Below are 21675 nucleotides of genomic sequence, written 5' to 3' on the forward strand. Positions count from 1 at the left end.
GCCAGGAGCCCCCGCACAGCATGAGGATGGGGACGGCTCCAGCAGCAGTGGCAGACCTCCGGCTCCAGCAGTCCCAGCGCTGACATCTGCTATCACCGCGCTGGGGCTGCCTGAGACGGAGGTCTGCTACTGCTGCTGGATCTGTCTCTACGTCAGCTGAGGCAGGTCTGTGGGGTCGGGGAACAGAGCGGGCGGGGTGTACTGATGAGCAGTATCTTCACCCCTTTCCCCTCCGCTGCCTGTCAGCTCATGTCCCCTCCTCTTGCCTGTCAACTCATGTCCCCCGCATCCCCTCCCCCCCACCACCACAATCAGCGCAGCAACACACATGTGTCCCACCTGTGGGGATGTCCAGTCACTTTGTGGGGGTGAAGAAGGGCTCGCAGGGTGCTGGGATCAGAGCCGCTGCACTCACTGGTCCCGATCAGTGCAGTGAATATATGAATATTAATGAGCGGCTCCGGCTCCCGGCCCCCTGCTGGCGAATGTGTAAAAAAAAAATATTGTTTAAAAAAAAAAATATATATATTAAAAATATATTCATGTGCTGCACGTATATGAATAAAAATAGCATGCCCTTTCATAGGAAAAATATTCTGATTTTTTAACACAAAAAAAAAATTAAAAATGCTTTCATTTAAAAGATCACATTACAGTTCACCTAAAAAAGATGACGAATGCTAAACGGAGAATCATGGCGAAAATCAATGGAGAAAGCAGTTCTCCATTTGAGCATTGAATACACTGTCGGCGAATTCCACTAAAAACCCCATTGAAAATCACAGGCGAATTGTGGAGAATCATTTACGGCGAATCGGCAGACATTCGCTGTTCATTTGTGGCGAATTGCCTCCATTGAATATGGCGAATTGTTTTTTGTGACAGAAAATTCGCCGTTAACCCAGCGAATTGCCAGATTCACTGAAAAAAAACGGTGAATCTGAGGCATTGAATACTGGCCTATCTCGAAGGATTTCCCCGTGACAGAGGCCTCAACTGTCCGTCTTTTATTGCTTACAAATTCACAGGTTATGCATCTTGTGTGGTTACATCTGAAGAAGCCACATACCTCTGGGCCTATCAGGGTTCTCTGTGCTGAGTTTTTTCTGCTCTGCTCTCTATCTTTGAGCATACTTGGGACTAGAATATTTTTGAGGCTACGTGGTTTTTTTTTTTCTCAAGGTTTGATTTTAGTCCGTTTAATAATGGAACTAATTTTATTTGCTTCTACGTTATATGTGGACACACAAAAGGGAGTTTTATTTTCATAGCTATTCTTTTTGGTTTAAATTTCTTTGTTATCTCCATTTTTGTTTTTATTCTTACTAAGCATATCCTCCCTATTGAGATTTTCAGAATAGTGTGAAGCTTCATCTAGCACTTTTTGTGGATACCCTCGTTTTTTGAAATCACACAGTAGAGACTCTGCTTGTTCCTTGAACTTCTCATTTGAGGAGCAGTTCCTCCGAATTCTGTACAGCTGGCTTTTTGGCACATTATTTAGCCAGCTTTTCTTATGGTTGCTAGAATATGGAATGAAGCTACACACATCCACCGTTTTTTTGTGGGAGGGGAGGTATCAGGATAAGCAATGACATTTTGGTATAGTGCATAGGAGCCAAGATATGTAATAGTTTACATGCAGGTTAGTAATAATGTACATTATTATTGAACCTTGCAGGGTGATTTTTGACTACCTCACAATGCTATGTAGACTTATTTTAATAGCCGAGACCTTAAACCACATCTCACCATTGTTAAAGAAGCACATTGTGAAGTGGTTGTATTTCACTGATCTGTAAACAGCCTGCATAGTCAACATTTACATATAGATGTGTCCACACACACCTATCCTCAGATCATGCCAAATAGGCAGGGCCTCTGAACGGGCTATGCGGGGGGCCCCCCCACCTTCCTTTAGGTCCCCTCAAACAGATTTAGGGGTCGATCCAGAGGTGGTGCTCCATCACACCGAGGTCGCGGCAGAGGCGCCTCTACAACCACACTGGACCCCAAGACCACCAAGCCCACAGCATGATGGTCTTCCATCCCATCTGGGGGACCCCAGGGTGGGAGCTCGACTACAGATCTTCAGTCACGTCTGGCTCCAGTACTGTCAGGACTCACGGGTAAGGGATCTTGTGGCCCTAGGCTACAAGTTTAATTTCTGTTTATCTCCCCCAAACAGGTTCTTCAAGACAGGGCTGCAAGTTTCTCCAGAGAAGGGGCAACTGTTATTGGCAGCCATTGCCAAATTGAGAAACACAGGAGTGGTGGTTCCGGTCTCTGCAGAACAGCATACCCAGGGCTACTACTCCAGTCTTTTTCTTGTGCCAAAGCCGGGTGGCTCGGTACTTCCCATTCTAAATTTAAAGGATTTGAACCCATACTTGCAGGTGGTCAAATTCAAAATAGAGTCCCTGCAGTGAGTGATACAGGGGTTGGAACAGGGAGAGTTCCTGGTATCTATCGATTTTATCAAGGATGCGTACCTACACATCCCCATCTGGCCCCCTCACCAAGCATTCCTTTGGTTTGTGGTGAAGGATCATCACTGGCAGTTCCAGGCACTACCATTTGGCCTTTCGTCAGCACCTCGGATTTTCACCAAGGTTATGGCCGTGATGATGGAGGTTCTCCGCACTCAAGGTGTGACAATCATACCTTATCTGGACGACCTCCTGCTGAAAAGTCTTTCTCGGGAGATCCTGCTGGAGAACATTCTTCTCACTCAGAGAACCCTGATATCCCATGGGTGGATCCTCAACTTCAAAAAGACGCAGCTTCAACCAGCTCAGCATCTTTTGTTTCTAGGGATGATCCTGGACACAGTCCAGATGAAAGTCTTTTTACCATCTGACAAGATCCAATCCTCACAGGCCTTGTTCAGGCTTGTTCTGCATCGCAGACAGGTGTCCATTCAACTTTGTACCAGGCTCTTGGGGAAGATGGTCTCCACTTTCGAGGCCATACACTACGGGCGTTTCCACTCTCGCCCATTTCAGCTGTTGCTTCTCCATCAGTGGTTGGGATCTCACCTTCACCTACAACAGATGGTGACCCTATCCCCTCGAGCTCGTCTGTCCTTACTGTGGTGGCTCAACACCACCAACCTCCAGCAAGGAAAAAGGTTTGGGATTGGACCCTCCTCACCCCGGACGCCAGCCTCCGGGGTTGGGGAGCGGTCACCTTGGAAATCCAGTTCCAAGGGTTATGGACAGGAGAGTCTCCACTCAATCAATGTTCTGGAACTAAGAGCCATCTCTTAAGCCCTTCTCCAGGTGAAACGTCTCCTTCAGGGCAAGGCCATCCGCGTCCAGTCCAACAACTCCACGGCTGTGGCGTACATCAACAAGCAGGGAGGCACCCACATGAAGGAGGTAGGCGAATCCTGCTTTGGGTGCAGACTCGCGCTCTAGCCCTGTCGGCCATTTTCATACCCGAAGTAGAAAACTGGGAGGCCGATTTTCTCAGTTGGCAGGATGTACATCAGGGAGAATGGTGCTTCCATCCTCAGATTTTTCAGAGGTTGATCCATCGGTGGGGCCATCCTCAGGTGGACCTGAGGGTATCCCGACACAACTGTCAACTCCCGCGCTGGGACACGAGACCCACAAGCAGAAGGGGTGGATGCGCTGGTTGCTCCTTGGCCCTTCCAGTTTGTGTACCTCTTTCCACCTTTCCTGTTTCCTGTTGATACCTCAAGTTCTTCAACACATCCGGAGAGGAGTCACAGCTCTGTTGATAGCACCAGACTGGCCAAGTCGGTCTTGGTACACCAAACTGACAGCACTGCTGATAGACAAACCATGGCCCCTGCCTCTTCAGGACAATCTTCTCAGCTAGGGACCCTTCATCTTTCCAGATTTATGTCCTCTTCATTTGATGGCGTGGCTGCTGAAAGGACCATCCTGAGGTGTGCTGGTATTCCTAGAGCAGTGATACCTACTATGCTATGTGCAAGGAAAGAAGTCATCTCGGCACACGATAACCGCATTTGGCGTTCCTATGTGGTTTGGTGTGAGCAGCATGGCGTTTCCATGACCCTGTTTAAAAAGGCAAGACTCCTCATTTTTCTACAAGAATGATTGAGTTCGGGTCTGAAGCCTTTGGAGGAGGTGGACCTTATCTATCTGACGTGGAAGGTGGTCCTGTTACTGGCACTGGCCTCTGTCTTGTGTGTATCTGAACTGGGGGCTCTTTCTTGTCTTTCCCCCTTCCTTCAGTTCCATTCTGAAAGAGCGGAACTCTGCACTAGTCTGTCCTTTTCTACCTAAGGTAGTATCTACCTTTCACTTGAACCAACCCATTGTGGTTCCAGCATTTACGTAGGACTTGCCGGAGGCAAGATCACTAGATGTTGTCAGGGCTCTGCGCATCTATGTGTCTTGCACATACCCCATCAGGAAGTCTGATGCTCTGTTTGTCACCTACGACCCATTACGTTGTGGATGGCCAGCGTTTAAACAAACACTTTCTAGGTGGATTCGGTTTCCTTTCAGGGTTCTTAACTTGGAGTTTTCCCTGTTACGGTTTTACTACTGTATGTTTTTATGTACACATGGTCTGTTGACTCTGTATGTGTTGTTTGCAGTGTTTTCTCACTGTTCTTCTCTACCTATGTTTTCTTCTAAACTTATGTATTGAATGATGTTCTGTGGTGTTTAACCTCTTTGGAAGTGTGTTTTATCTTCTTGCTACCTTCCGGGCACATTCTTTAGGACTGTCTGAGAGGGGAAGTAGAAGGGGAGGAGTTGGCCACACTAATTTTATATTTAAAGTGCCCATGCTCCCTGTGGTCGCCTTCTATTCCCCAGTGTAACTTCGGTGACACCTGTGGACTCTGAGAAAAGGATTTACGATAAGTACAAAATCCCTTTATCTGAGAGATTCGGTTTAAGGGAAATCTTTCATGCTAAATCTCCCATTATGAATATCTGGCACAAATCTCTCTGTGTGTCTTTAGTCTCATCCTTAATTCCTGACTTATTTGTTGATGTCCTGAAAATTTGCTGATATGCTTAAATCTGCCTGACAGGACTATATTCAGCAGCCTGATCCCTAAAGTTTTGGCAGACAACGACAATAGTTCTTAAGGGGAATATTATTTCTTAAGTTTGTAATTACAATACATTAAACTCTTATATCAAGATATTCAGAGAGATTTTTCCCAGGCTTTGCAAGACTTCCACAATCACCCCATCTTCCAAAATAAGTCACATTATTTTTAGAAAACAATCCCCTTTTTGACGTTTTGGTAGCTCATGCGGCAGATAAACATATTCTTTCCACTATAAATTATACCGTTAAGGCAATAAATCAGGTGGTTTGCTTTCTAACCTGTTAAAGGTCACCAAATATCATCTAATATAGCAGCCTAAATGAAAAAGCTGGGTCATTTTACTGGTGAGGGTACACATCCCAGTATTATCTTTATTGAACATTTATATTGTTAATAAAAACATTTAATCAGTATTGGCTCCTATTTAAATGCGGTAGGGGGACCATTGCTACCTGTGCCTGGCCAGGGAGGAGGGTCCCAGCCAGTGGTGCAAGTAGAATTTTTTTTTCTTAGTGGCACTAATAGTGCGTGGTCATACACGGCAAGGGGAGTGACTACATGACAATATAGGCATGGCCACATTATACCACACTGTAATGCCCCTAACAGATTGTGTGCCACACTATAATGCTCCTTACATATTGTGCCACATACGATAATGCCTCTTACACATTATGCCACACATTATAACCCTTACACATTATGCAACACACCATAATGCCTATTGCACATTATGCCATACACTGTAATGCCCCTTACATATTATACCACATACCATAATGTCTATAACACCACACATTTTGCCAAACACTGAAATGCCCATTACACCATACACTATGCCCCACCAGTGCCCCTTTACATAGTGGCCCTTATGTATAAGGCCCCCAGTACACTCACTGCTCCGGTACCGGGCTGTCCTCCTTGGCTGCTGCTGGCCGTTCGTGAGGCGCCGGCTAACCCAGGTCCCTATCCAAGGCAGTGCTTGGAGACTCCAAGTGCCTCTGCCCCGCCCCTTCTGATGTCAGCGACCCGGCAATATGCCAGCTCATTCAAAATGCAGGATCGCTCCCGTGAAGGACCCGTTTGTTCGGTACTCCGGATAAATAGAGAATGGCCGTGGTGCCTTCCACGTAGTAGTAATATCCAGCATTATTTCCCCCTTCCTAGATAAATAAATGCAGCTGATGTCATGGGTTCGATACCTACCATGGTCCTAACTGTGTGGAGTTTGAATATTCTCCCCATGTTTGTGTGGGTTTACTCCGGTTTCCTCCCAATAATCAAAAATATACTGTAGGTCAATTGGCTTCCAACAAAATTAACCCTAGAATGTCTGTGTACATGTGGTAGGGAATATAAATTGTAAGCTGGGGCAGGGACTGATATGAATGTTCAACTATACTCTGTAAAGCACTGCAGAATATATATATGCGCTATATATATATATATATATATATATATAATATATATATATATATATATATATATATATATATATACTGTTAATAAATAAAATAAATAAATAAGTGACAAATAGAACATATATACCATTTATATCAGACTCCCGGATGCCGAAACCGTACAACACCCATAGCTGCGTCTGATATGTATGTTCTATGTTCTGTTTGTCAATGAAACTCTGCACCTACTTCACAACAGTTCCTCCTGATGAAAAGGCTATTCCAGCCTTGAAACGTCGACCTGATTATGCACTTCATATAATCTATCTATATCTTTTCAATATAACTGTATTATGAAAGTCCTGTGAGTGCCGCTATCTATATATTTTATTTATATTTATTTTACATTTATATTTATTTAGCCAGTCTTAGGGCTTGTCCAACGGACAGGCGAAAGTTTATGCTTATGTAATTCTTGTTCCACCTACCCTACCCAAGCACAGCAGAGCAGGAGCTGCTGTAGCAGCCAGAGCAGGTCGCTAACGATTCACCTTCACTTCCCATCCACAGCGGACAGAAGCTGCTGCAGCAGCCAGAGCAGGTCTCCAACTATCCACCTTCCCTTCCCAACCACAGCAGGGCAGACGCTGCTGCAGCAGGCACAGCAAGTCTCTAACTATTCACCTTCCCAACCAGAGCAGGAGCTGCTGCAGCAGGTACAGAAGATTCCGAAAATCCTCAATGAATAAGCAAATATGAAGAAAAAAAATAACTGACTGGGGTTCGATCTCCCATGGATTTCCAACCATATCTACAGTGTTCGATTTACAGACCACTCTGCCAACGAGTCGCTTATTAATTTCATTTGATCAAAAGTATTGTAAAGTGAAAATGTTTTTTATTTAATGGGCCCTTATAGGCATTTAGGGGTTCGCTTAAGGAAGTCTGTGGTACTTGTGTATTATCTGGGCGCCCGATTTTCTTAATCTTATGTCATTGTTCAACCAAAAATCGGTCGCATCGCATGCAATCAGATCGCATGTGATGCGATTGGACCCGATTTTTTTATTATACAGGCACCCAGATGCCTGATTCCTATGTTAAATGCCCCCCCAGACCCGATTTTTGACTGTACACCCACCCTGATGGGTAATGACTATGTCAAATGCCCCCCCCCCCCCCCCCATTGTTAACGCCACCCCACAATCAATGGCAACCCGAAGCGTGGCGAGCGCAGTCGTGCGCGTCCTCCGACCTTTTCATACCCCCACTATCCACGTCGGTGTGGAGTTGATTTTATATAGTGTGGCGAGCGCAGCGAGCCACCGAGTCCGAAGCGTGGCGAGCCCCGCCCGTTACTTCACATGTATTCCGTGTCCCCTCGCGGGGCTTGCCACGCTTCGGGCTCGGTGGCTCGCTGCACTCGCCACACTATATAAAGTCAACACCACGCTGACGTGGATAGTGGGGGTATGAAACGGTCGGAGGACGCGTACCGCCGCCCCTCGCGGGTTCGCTGCGCTCGCCACGCTTCGGATTTGCGTTTATCATGGCGTTGCGCAATGGGGGGGTATTTTACCTAATAATTAACCATCATGGTGGGTATACGATTTTTACATTGTACAAGGAACGTCTAAAAAGCCCGAAAATCGGGTCCCATCGCGTCTCATCGCATGCCTTAACTAGTGGCATGCGATGAAAAAATCGGGCGCCCAGATATTACACAAGTACCACGTCTGTTTATTGTGTTGTATTCAGAAAGTCATAAGCTTTCCAACCATCTATCACAATGCATGAAAACAGCAGAAATTGCATGGACCCTTATGACAGCACCTTTAAGGGCTCATCCAATTAAACCCATCTCAGAACTTAGATTGTCCCTTAAGATGGTAAGGTAGTGTGCAAACTTTGAAGACTATTAGTTAAAGCGTTCAAGAGTTATCGTGGAACATCCATCCATACATACACACACACACACACACACACAAAACACACACACACACACACACACACACACACTGTTCAATTACACTTATGTAGATATTAAGATGAACTAAAAATGTAAAGAAACCTTATAATCTTTATATTTACAATGACAATAAGATTTTATTCACTTTGTTTCTGTCATTAGACACAATAAAACTAAATCTGATATCACTGACATGGTGCGATCAGCAGATGTGATCTCTGCTAACAAGGAGGATATGCTGCCAATACCAAAATTTGGCCTGCGTGATAATTTAATTAAGTCCGAACTATTGAAGAAAGAAGCCACATACACCTCAATCAAAGATTTCAGGTACAGTAAAACTTGCGCTCTCTTGTCACCTTTACATTTGGTTCTGATAGGTCCTATATTTAATGTGTCATTTATTTGCATTATACTGTACTTTGTACCAAATCTGTAAAGGCTACAAAGTGATGATCACATGTAAGTGTGATACACATGGATGACCGGCGGTTGGGATGCCAGTGTTCAGATAACCAACACTAGCATTTTGATGGGGGCAACCTCTTACTACTCCCTCTTCACAGCCTGACCCTAACCTTTCCTGCTAGTGCCTAACCCCATACCGCGCTGTCAAACCCTAACCCCTTTTCGAAGTGCTTAACCCTCCCAACACAATCATGAATAAAAGCACTAATGCTGGGTACACACCAGGACAACTAGGGCCCGATCCCCTCAATCTAGATCCAATTCCGACCAATTGGATGTAGATTGTGTGCTGATTGTGCCCTTTTCTGTCCTGGTGTGGACCGATACCGATCTGATGCGCGGTCCCGCGGGTCGGTCGGTCGTTATTGAGATCCTACCTGCTGCAGGTAGGATCTCAATGACGACCATACAGCCGGGTGCGGGTCGCCATCGGATCACTTCCTATAGTGTCTACGGGCCTTTAAACTAATGTAGGGTACACACCAGGGCGACCCGCTCACGATGCACATCGTGAGCGGGTCGTCAGTGTCTCGTCCGACCCGCTCACGGTGACGCGGGAGGGCACGACCCGCTCACGATGTGCACCGTGAGCGGGTCGGACGAGACACTGACGACCCGCTCACGATGTGCATCGTGAGCGGGTCGCCCTGGTGTGTACCCTACATTAGTTTAAAGGCCCGTAGACACTATACGATGTGTGAACGATATTGCTGAAACTTCAAAATAAGGTGTGAAATCTGCAAAGAACATTTTATATTCATCATAATGACCAGTAATGTTTACCTAATATAGGAAACTAGTAAGCCCTCTTGAAGCAAATACTTTTGAAAACTAGTCTGCTACCTTCTGTGTTTGTGCATGTGTGAGAAAGAGATGTAGTTTCACTCTGTCAGCAGATGCCAGTGTTTTGGAGACTCACGGCCACTAAACATCTATAGATAGATAGATAGATATAGAGATAAAGTCCAAGAGATATCGGCACTCTCTCCAAATAAAACACAAACTCCGGGTGCCACTCGAAAATGCAGTATGTAGACTTCCAATGGGGTGATGGCACTCACGGAAATAAGAGACTCAGACGCAAGTAGTAGCTTACTTGCGTCTGAGTCTCTTATTTCCGTGAGTGCCATCACCCCATTGGAAGTCTAGATATAGAGATATAGATATATATATCTATGTATATTTTTTTTTGGTACTTGTTTCCTAGCACGGCCACACCGATTTCCATCGGGGTGGTCGTGTCGGAAAAATCGCGTTGGTCGCATGCGATGCGACCGACCCGATTTTTTTATTGAATCAAATGTGAATAGAGTCCCTTGGATTCAATGTAAAATATTCCCATGACCCCCAATTTTACAGCGTAAACCCCACCCCACGATTGACAACAACCCGAAGCGTGGCGAGCGCAGCGAGCCCGCGTGGGGTGGCGGTGCGCGTCCTCCGACCTTTTCATTCCCCTACTATCCACGTCAGCGTGGAGTTGAGAATATAAAGTGTGGCGAGCCACCGAGCCCGAAGCGTGGCGAGCCCCGCGAGGGGACGCGTATAACTTCACAGGTATACGCGTCCCCTCGCGGGGCTCGCTGCGCTTGCCACGCTTCGGGCTCGGTGGCTCGCTGCGCTCGCCACACTATATATTCTCAACTCCACGCCAACATGGATAGTAGGGGAATGAAAAGGTCGGAGGACGCGCACCGCCGCCCCTCGCGGGCTCGCTGCGCTTTTTTTTTTTTTACACATATACTGTTTGAATTTATGGTACTTGTGAGTTATCCGGGCTGCTGATTTTTTGATTGTATGCCTTAAGTTAAGGCATACAATCAGATGCGATGCGATATCGCATCGCATGCGACCATCGGATGCGATGACCCGATTTTTCCATAGGAATCAATGTTAAAATGATTCCTATGGAAAAAGGGGTCCTTTTCATACCCCTACTATCCAAGTGGGCATGGAGTTGGATATAAACCTGTGGCGAGCGTAGCGAGCCACCGAGCCCGAAGCGTGGCGAGCGAAGCGAGCCCCGCGAGGGGACGGTATTCTGTGTCCCCTCGCGGGGCTCGCTACGCTCGCCACGCTTCGGGCTCGGTGGCTCGCTACGCTCGCCACAGGTTTATATCCAACTCCATGCCCACTTGGATAGTAGGGGTATGAAAAGGACCCTTTTTCCCATTGAATTCCATGTTAAAATGGACTCAGTCCATTTTAACATTGATTCCTATGGAAAAATCGGGTCATCGCATCCGATGGTCGCATGCGATGCGATGTCCCGATCCGACCCGATTTAAAAATCGGACGCCCGGATAACTCATAAGTACCGAATTTATATAACAAATCTAACCTACACTGCCATTTTTACTGGATATTTTTCACTTCTCTCACAGATGTTGGCACTCTAAGGGTTAAAATGTTCACAAATTTAGTTGCTTTATATGTTTTAGGAGCAGATCATATTACCCATGGTTATCACATTGGTAAAGCTCCTGGTTTAAAACCCAGTCATTTTTCAGCATTTTCATCTTAAATCTGCAGGTTTCCTGAGGCTGTTAGGAAAACTCTGTGTTAAGTTCACATTGTGTTTTATTTATATCAGTCTTTTGGTCATAGAGTGGAAAGGCAGTGGCGTAACTATAGCACCGCCAGGGGCTGCGGTGCTATAGTTACACCCCCCCCCCCCCCCAATCCCTCGCAGACTTACCTATCTCGCTGGTCCCGGCGGCTCCGTTCTTCTGCTGAGGACCACCAAAAAAATGGCTGCCCCCATATAGCACACAGTTCTCTGAAACTGTCTGCTGTATGGGGGCGGCTATTTTGTGGTGGTCCTCAGCAGAAGAACGGAGCCGCCGGGACCAGCGCGATAGGTAAGGCTGCGGTGGGATGGGGGGGGGTTTGCATGGGCGGCGGGGTGCTTGGCGGCGGGACGGTGGCGGGGGCGCGCCCCCCCCCCCTAACGGCAGGGGGGGCGCCCAAAACTTAGCTACGCCACTGTGGAAAGGACAGTTTATATTTGCATATGTCCAAAAAACCTTGTTACTTAAGGCCCATACACACTAGAAGATTTTCATTTAAAAAGACTTTGCCAAAATCTGTGATAGATATATCTTTCACCAAAGTAGTGCGTACACACTGAGCTATTTTCCCCAAAGACCAAGAGATGTTCAGGAGGCGAAAGACTTTGCTGAAAATCTTTCATTATAAATGGTCTGGGTTTGAATTCCAAGGGTTCCATATATAGATTGGTGGCAGTGGGCATATAAATGTATGAACATTGGTGGACAGTGATGGCAGTAATGGGTAAATTGCTGGCCTGCGCAATAACAAAATATACATTGGTGGGCAGTGTTGGTGCTAATTTATGCATTGCTGGCACAGACCAGCAATGTATACGTTACCGCCAACACTGCCCACCAATGTTTATATACCCACTACCACCAATGTATATTTATTTAAATGCAAACTGCCCACCTATGTATTTATTTAAATGCATGTGCGTATGCCGCCCCCCGCGCGCGCACGCCCCCAGAGCGACTCGGCGGCCATCGCCACATCATCCGACACCCCCATGGAGCGCCGCGGCAGCCCTCACCTCATCACCTGCCGGACACTTCCCCCCCCAGTAGAGCCATGCAGCGCCAACCGCATCACCCGCAAGCCCCTTCCCTCCCTCGTCGCAATGCGGCTGCATAATTCCCCTGTGACGCAATGCGGCGCGTCAGCCCCCCCCCCCCAGTGGAGCAGGTAAGCGCCACGGTGCCCTGCACCATCCTTGGCCATCCCTCATGGAATCAGATGCACACAGTTCGCCACCAATGTTTATATTTTTATATGCCCACTGCCACCAATGTATTTATTTAAATGCATCAACAGCCTGCGGGGCCAGCAGGGTGCACTGTGTTGCCGGGGAGCAGTGCTGTCTGCTCCTGTGTTGAGCAGGGTGGGGCGAGTCACCGGGGAGCAGGAACAGGAGCAGCCGGCCGGAGAGCAGATCATTGGAGCGGCGCGCTGCGGACCAGCTGGGTGAGTATGACAGGCGAGGGGGCGGGGGGGAGGCTGCGGGGCGGTTCGCCGTGCTGAAAGTGATTAATCTTTCAGCCCAGCAGGCGTACACACATGGCGGTGATGGATGAAAAACCACTTTACTAGCAATGATGCGTGCGCGCGCATCATCGCTAGTCGGCAATCTCTCGGGCATACACACTGGGTCAAAACGGCTGTGTGTATTGGTAATTCAACTCTGCAATACATTTTCCAGAAATATGGGACTATTGTATAGCCTTAGGTTCCCAACCTGGGGTACTCTGCAGATCAGTTGGGGGTACTTGGAAATATTATTGGTAATGGCGGAAGAAGAAAGTCTCCCAATGGCAAAAGAAGTCTACCATTGACATGGAAACAAGCCACGTTGTGTCATTTCCAGTTCCATCTGCACCGTCATCAGTGTCTCCTGGTGCTTTTGCCCAACCATCAATTCACTGAGAGCTACCTGTGAACATCTGCCCTACACTGACATGGGTTGAAGAAGCATTAATCCTAAAGGCGTTAGCGGGAACTCTGGAGACAATACACAGCCAGCGGCCAGACAAAGACCGACCTGATTCCTGACAATATACTATTCCACGGCTACTCCTTAATATTAGGACATGCATACTGCTCACTTCCACTCATAAGTAGTGTACTGTGCAAATTTCAAATTGAGAGGAGGGGTACTTATAAATGAAAAGTCTAATCAAGGGGTACAGGAGAGAAAAAAGGTTTGGAACCACTGTCTTAGATCATTAACCAAAAAGTGAAATGCACTGTAGCTGAGGGGATGTCATACAGCATGACTGCTTATTTATATAGGTCTCTCCTACAGAGGCAAACCTTAGCACCTATTTGTAAATCATTATATACCAATAAGGTGTTAAATGAAGTACTGATAGCTGTCTTTACCTCTGTATAGTCTACACAAGAACATGGTATGAAAATGTCAGCAGTTGTGTGTTCTACATTTAATCACACTTTTGCATGTTTCTGTTTTTCAGGTTTTTTGTTGGAACTTACAATGTCAATGGGCAGTCACCAAAGGAAAACTTACAGCCCTGGTTAAGTGCGGACCCTGAGCCACCTGATGTGTATTGTATTGGGTATGTAATATGTCTGTTAAAGATTGCTGGAAGTATATGTGTATTTCCATGTGCTGCAGGTTTGATTCTTGGGTTTGTCCTTGACTACCAGTATTATGTAATATTGATATTTCAAATGCCGACCACATTAATGGTTTATCCATATAGTCAGGCCATACGTTCATGTATATTTCTTATCATATTGGTGTAAACCTTCTTACTGGGATTCCAATGTTACAGTGATACAGGGGGAAAACAAGAATGTTTTTAACGTTGCCTCCTTTGGCCAGTTGTTTGGTCATTTTGCCATTCACTTAACATTTCCTGCTGCAAACAGGGGCTGGTGCAGTGATTCAAATTGGCGCTCACCTCATTTTCCCATATGGGCATAATTTTTATGCTGGTATTTACTCTAATAACTGACCTGGTGGTCCATTTCCTGGAACCGTCAGTCTACTTTTAGGCCTACTGTATGTCTTATATCTTCTGTTTTATTGTTGTTCTCCTGTAACATGCGATTACATTAAGCAATGGACTATTTCAAAATTATATTTTATGCATATTTTAATGTGAAACTTATATTTTACTTTGCATTCCACTTTGAGGGTGTTTGTTCAATCAGCTGTGGTAATTTAGAGCCGGCAGCAGCCTACAGGCTGCAGTTATTGAGGATTTATTTTCCAGCCTGAGTAAGCTCATACAGAAATCTATGTTAAATGGCCTAATTGTGCGTGCTCCAAATGTAGGTAACATAGTAACATACTAGTTGAGGTTTAAAAAGAAATACGTCCATCAAGTTTAACCTTATACAGGACCCGTTAGGTGGTATATAAACTAGATGTGATATCTCCATTTCAGTTTTACCCTCTGTTCCAACTATGGGCTAAATAGAGATTAGTTGTACCCCTGAATGTTTTTTTTTTTGTAATGTTTGTCCAGCCTTATTTTAAACGTGTTCAATATGTCTGCCATCACTCCCTTTTCTGGAAGAGTGTTCCTTTACTGCTCTAACTGTAAAAAAATCCTTTGGTGGCAGTGGGCAAAAAATTATAAAATTGGTGGCAAGGGGGGCGGGGCCAGCAGGGTGCACTGTGCTGCCGGGGATCAGTGCTGTCTGCTCCTGTGTTGAGCAGGGCGGGGCAAGTCGCCCCAGTGGTGGCCAATCCCGGGATCGACGGGATCGGGCCCCCAAAACACCAGGATTTCAATCATGCGTGCACAGTCTAATACTGGGCAGCGTCTGAGCCGCTCAGACGCTGCCCGGCTTCCCCTGTACCCGGCAGTGCGGCCCTGCACAGCGCGACAAGGTCATGGGTCATGCTTCAAAGGTGCACAGACAGCCTAAGCCGCCTTGACCTACACTGTCCTGGTGGCATCCTGCCCAGCTCCCTGAGACCCCGCCTACCTGCCCAGCTCCCGGAGAACTCGCCTACACACCCAGCTCCCAGAGAAAAATTTCTCACCCACCCGGCGACCCCGCCCACGCAAGCTAAGAGGTTGCCTGGTTCAGAATATTGCCCCTGATATATTTGTACATGTTAAGCATGTCTCCCCTTAAACGTCTCTTTGCTAGTGTAAACATTCCTAGTTTGGTTACCCCCTTCACTGGCGCTCACGAGAATTTTCTGGGGTTTGCACTAGTGCACAGACTGGCAAACCCGGAAAATTCTCAGGAGTGCCACTGCCTGCGCTCTCCCTTGCCGGGCAGCACAGTTGAGCGCTAAGATCAGCATACTGAGCTTCAGCGGCTGCTCCTGCTGCCAGGCCCTGCCTCCCTCCCTCCCCCTGCTGTCTTCGGCGTGATCTTGTAACGTCATGCCGCACATAGCCGGGCTGCCGGGGGAAGGGCCAGGCAGCGGCTATTACATAGATCAGCGCCGCCGTCCGGACCCGGGGACACAGTGGTGAGTTTTTTTTAGGGAGCGCTCCCCAGAAAAAACTTGTCCAGTGGGGGGAGCACTCCCTAAAAATAAAACACCACTGAAGGGGTTAATCTTTCATCATAGGTTAATTACTCCATCCCTTGTATCTGTTTGGTTGCCCTTCTCTAAACTTTTTCCAGTTCCATAATGTTCTATTTGTAGTGTGGTGCCCAGATTCTAGGTAAGGTCTAACCAGTGCCTTGTAAAGTGGCATAATTACATGGTCTTCCCTAGTTTCCATTCCACTTTTTATACAAGCTTTAGCATCCTATTGGTCTAGACACTGAGCACTGCACCCAGTTTGTTGTCAACTCCAAGGTTCTTTTCCAATTCTGATTTACCCAATTCTTCTCCATTTAGTTCATACTGTAAGTCACACAATGATGATGTTTCAAAGATGCATAACCTTACATTGATCTATATTGAACCTAATTTTCCATTTGTTAGTCACCAGGTGGACTCTCTGTATGATGGAGACATCCTCGACCTTACTTCTAACCATCCTGCACAGTTTTGTGTCATTTGCAAAGATGGAGACTCTGCTTAGTATTCCATTCTCTATATCATTTATTAATATGTTAAAAAGAAGAGGCCCTAACATCAAACCCTGGGGTGCTTCACTTAGAACTGGCATCCAACTTTAAAAATGCACCGTTTACCACCACCTTCTGTTCTCTATCTTACAAAGCTACAAATTTTAACCCCTACTCCTAAGTCTGCTATATAAATAAAACGTACTTACTTATTTATGGCCTATGTTCTCTTTTTTAACAGTTTGTTCTTGATGTATTTAAAAATCTTACTGGGAACTTATCCAGGATTCTATGGGTTAAGTTGGTGACGAAAAGAGGTACTAATTGAATAAGCTCAAGGCTTCCATCCTTTTCTCCACGTGTAAAATCACCACATCTAATTTGAATTCCCCCCGGGTGCGATATGATTTTATCATTAAGCAGTGAATCTCATACAGCAGCTAGGAAGGGTTGTGGTTACAGCAGCCTTGGGTACATCTGTCACATAAATACCTATAAAATCTCTCCAGAAAGCAGTTATTTGTTATAGTGTGTTTGATATCAAAACTATCAATTTCTTGTTCCATGCAGATTTCAAGAGCTTGATCTAAGTAAGGAGGCATTTTTTTTCAATGATACACCCAAGGAAGAAGAATGGTTTAAAGCCGTTTCTGATGCATTACACCCGGGAGCTGGATATGCAAAGGTACATGCCATTTCATGACTTACAAAGCATTGGTTACAAGTATAGGAGAAGGCGATGTAACGTGTAACAGAAAAATACATACTTGTGTGCAGCCTAGAAAATAGATCAGGTTTCCCAAATCAGCTCTAAATGTTGCATGCATACACTAGGTATATTTTCCTGAAGCCCCTATATATCGTATCACGGATCCAATGGTAAGAGAAACTTCTGTTCATAAAAGTCAGTAATATGGAATCTTTAATAAAATCTTAATGCATAGAAAGCTTTTTAGAACAAAAATATTTAGTCTTGAGGGTAGACCTAACAATACTTTGAGGGAGGTCAGGTACCAACCAATCAGCTACTCTATAGTATGCTTCGCTGAAGTTGCAGTTGAGTGTCTGAATATTTTTGTCCTAAAAACAGGTTTTTTTATACATTGAGTACATATTACTGACTTTTTAATTGAAGTACCTGTATATATTTTTATTCACTGTATATTTAATTTAGCCCAGTTTATTCCAATCGGATAAGTGGAAGCAGAGCATTGTGTACAATGTACAATGAATGTCCCTTTGGAAGCATCAGAGATTGAATTCTATAATGGAGTTCAGTTCCTCCTTTTTGCTCGCAGATGTCACTATTGCAATTTTTGCCTTTAGAAAAGCTGCTCAATCAGCAGTGTTAACCCACAACACACCAAAGTGCATTAGTAATAAGTGCTTGTAGTGCTTGAGTATCAATGGTAGTGTTGCTAGTAACTAGTGAAATAGGATGACATGACCCAGGACAGGGGCGTGGAGTATAACACATTGGGTGGTTTTCACCAAGATACCCCCAGCAAAGAGGTGTGGCCACCGATGTGCAGGTTGAGGCCCTCTGCCTGGACTCTCTCACTAAACTGGCACATACAACCTGGGAATAGATGAGCTGAAGACTGAATCAGAGTAAAGAGTAAAGACTGAAGAATATTATCCTGGGAATCACCAGATGAAACCGGAACCGAAGACTGAGGAATACTGATCCAGAGAATTCCAAGACAGCTGGATCAGAGCTAAAGAGCAGAAGACTGAAGAACCATTAGACCGAAGCTGAAGACTGAAGAAATATAATCCCAGAGGAGAAACCGTATTGATCGGACTAGAACTGAAGACTTGAAGAAAAATCATTTCAGAGGAGCAACGGGAATGAATGAATGGACTGGAGCTGAAGACTGAGAGAAATAATTACTGAGGAGTAATCTATCACTTAGCGGTTCTGTATCCGCTCCAGCCTGACGTGAACACTGCTGCAGACAAACTGAAGGATATTGTTGTACTGGGGTCAGATGCTTGTGGAGTAAACACCTTTATACCCCTGGTGTCAGCTGATTGGCTGCAGATGGAATTGGTCGATGCTGTCATGTGATCTGGCAAGGTGGCAGAGCCGAGCCGAGTGCTGTAGACCGGCGCTGCCGGCTACTGCCAATGAGGCGATCCACAAGAGCTGGAGTACTAAGAATGGGATGTGGTGTTTGAATGGAACCCTAACGGCAATATTTGCCATTTCATCCTTATAAGTAAGCACCAGAGCTGCTGATCTGTGACACAGTTTCCCAAATTGTGCTGTTAGAGTCCAGTTTTAAAGTGTATCTATGTAGTCGACTCCATATTAATTTGTGCCCTTCTTAGTTTTTCACACATCTGATAGCTCTGCTTGTAATAATAATAATAGTTTATTATTTAAAAACAATAGATGTTTAGTTGTTTGTTTGTTTTGATTAAATGATTAAAACATTTTATGTATTACCCAATCAATTAATCTGGGCCATACATCCAGTAACAATGGCAAATGTCTGCAACTGTTTGCTGTTTTGTTGTTGTTTTAGATTAAGCTAATCAGACTTGTTGGAATAATGCTACTACTGTATGTGAAGAAGGAGTTGGCAGTTCATGTCTCAGAGGTGGAAGCAGAAACTGTAGGCACAGGAATCATGGGAAGGATGGTGAGTGCAGCGCAAGGATGTTACTTAAGTGTCTCTCTGGTACTGATAAAACATTTAGGGGGAAATTTACTAAAGGAAATTTGTAAAAAAAATAGGTGTACAGGTTGAGTATCCCTTATCCAAAATGCTCGGGACCAGGAGAATTTTGGATAACGGATTATTCCGTATTTCGGAATATTTTAATATTTCAATGATGTATTTTGAAGTATCTTGCATTTATGCTGTATAAACACATAATATACACACAAATATATTTTATTACCACATAAAATACACACAAATATATTTTATTTGTTCAAAAAACAAGGTTTCAAAACGTGAAACAAAATGTGTGTACTATCTCAGATATTGAATTTGAATGCCAAGCAATCATTGTCTTGCACATATATAGTGCCAGTTACATATCATGTACCCAGTGATGCTGTTACAAATGTCCCCAGTGAGTTTTTAGCAAAAAAAAATTTTTTTTCTCACTTTCTGGAATGTCTGGTTTTCGGAATAATTCGGATACGGGATACTCGACCTGTATTTGTATCCAGAAATACACTTATTTTTGACATTTACTATCCCGAAAATACGGCTATTTGTATTGATGAGCTATTAATACGAATATGAATTGCCGTATTTTCGGGATAGTAAATGTCAAAAATAAGTGTATTTCTGGATACAAATACACCAATTTTTTACAAATTTCTTTTAGTAAATTACCCCCTTAGTATTAATCTGCTTTCCCCCCTTACCACCCCTCTAATCTGTGTCAAAAATGCCTTTTTCTATGCAAACTGACACCAGGGACAAAGCTTGGTAAAATGCTACAAATTAAAATACATCCATATGCATAATAGACCCTATATTATATTCATTGTTACATTCATAAAAATAGTCCCTACATACTGTAGCACTTATCTCCCTAAAATTAGACCAGACCTTCATCGGAGTCCATTACCTACTGTATCTTAAGTTATTTTATTTTTTTTAAACTCCCAGTCATTACACTCTACACTCTGTCTTCCTCTCTGTCTTCCTCTCCTGAAAAGATGAGCCAGATGCAGGTACTATGGAACAGTATAAATGAAATGAATAAAACAGCCAGTTACTGCCCTGTCTTGAGCAGCTGTGTAACAAATTACTTTTCTTTTACTGGAGCTAATTCTGTTTTCATTAGTTCATTATATTTGTGAAATAAGTAGATATAGTTACAACTTTGTTGGATATGCTGTATGTTTTAAGGATGCTTTATTCATGTTATTGCTTCATCTAATTTTCTGACATGTTCATAATATTTTAATCAGATTGTTATTTTCCTACTTGTAACATAAGGTCATATGTATTGATCTTGCAGGGTAACAAAGGGGGTGTGGCAGTGCGTTTCCGATTCCATAACACTAATGTTTGTGTTGTCAACTCCCACCTGGCTGCTCACATTGAAGAGTATGAGAGGAGGAACCAGGACTTCAAAGACATCTGCTCCAGGATGCAGTTTCCACAGGTGGACCCAACACTTCCTCCGCTGACAATTCACAAACATGAGTATGTGTCTGCTGCAGCCTTTACTGTAGACAATTTTTTAAAGTAGGAAAGTAAAGAATTTCTGTTCTGCATGTATGCTTTGATGAAGGACAAGTTCCTACACTCACCTCACATATTTTTTTTTAATACACACAACTTATTGGACCCACTTCAGTCAGGCTTTCATTTCCAACACTCCACAGAGACAGCATTGACTAAGGTATTGAATGATCTGGTCACTGCTCTTCTAAAGCCCAGTACTCACTTCTTAATCTTTTGACACTGTTGACAATACTCTTCTCATACAAAAATTACAATCCCTTGGTTTTAAAGAAAAATCCCTTACTTGGTTCTCATCCTAACCGCTCTTTCAGTGTTCATTCCCCCCCCCCGCCCCAAAAATGAAACAAAACACCAAATTACTGCCTTTGGGACAGGCAGCGGGGGTCCGGGGACTGGAGAAGGTTAACTCCGACTCCTAGCGCTGGGCGGGAAGCAGATTTTGAAAAGACTTGCCGGACGCTGATTGGCTGAATTCAACCAATCAGCGTCCAGCAAGTCTTTTTAAAATCATCAGCGCTTCCCGCCGCCAGGCAAATAGCGAGCGGCTGTGTATGTGAAAGCTGCCGCTACACCAGTCCCTGGACCCCCGCTGCCAACATACCTGTGAGCAGCCAGCAGGGGAAGGCAGCGTCCAGGGACTGGTGTAGCGGCAGCCTTCTCTCACTCCATCTCCTAGCGCTATCTGCCTGCCAGGAAGCGCCGATGACTTTGAAAAGACTTGCCGGACGCTGATTGGCTGAATTCAGCCAATCAGCGTCCGGCAAGTCTTTTCAAAACCTGCTTCCCGCCCACCGCCTGGAAGCGCTAGTAGGAGCCGGTGTTAACCCACCAGTCCCCGGACCCCCGCTGCCCGTCCCTGGGACCCCGGTAGGAGCCAGCGTTAACCCACCAGTTCCTGGACCCCCGCTGCCCGTCCCCGGGACCCCGGTAGGAGCCAGCGTTAACCCACCAGTCCCTGGACCCCCGCTGCCCATCCCCAGGACCTCACACTAGCGC

At 45.1% G+C, this 21675-nt stretch overlaps 1 protein-coding gene across 8 annotated transcripts in view; it reads left to right on the top strand.

Annotated features, from left to right (window-relative positions):
* Positions 1–21675, top strand: part of INPP5B (inositol polyphosphate-5-phosphatase B) — a 152204-nt gene that overhangs the window by 96306 nt on the left and 34223 nt on the right. For all 8 annotated transcript variants that reach the window (XM_083173575.1, XM_083173573.1, XM_083173576.1 and 5 more), the window contains 5 exons: positions 8594–8761; positions 13924–14025; positions 17030–17144; positions 18991–19107; positions 20450–20637. In XM_083173575.1, coding sequence (XP_083029701.1) covers positions 8594–8761; positions 13924–14025; positions 17030–17144; positions 18991–19107; positions 20450–20637 — 690 coding nt within the window. The remainder of the gene's footprint in view (positions 1–8593; positions 8762–13923; positions 14026–17029; positions 17145–18990; positions 19108–20449; positions 20638–21675) is intronic.

The sequence above is a fragment of the Crinia signifera genome, chromosome 2 (genome assembly GCF_055691185.1).
Source record: "Crinia signifera chromosome 2, ASM5569118v1, whole genome shotgun sequence".
Taxonomy (NCBI): domain Eukaryota; kingdom Metazoa; phylum Chordata; class Amphibia; order Anura; family Myobatrachidae; genus Crinia; species Crinia signifera.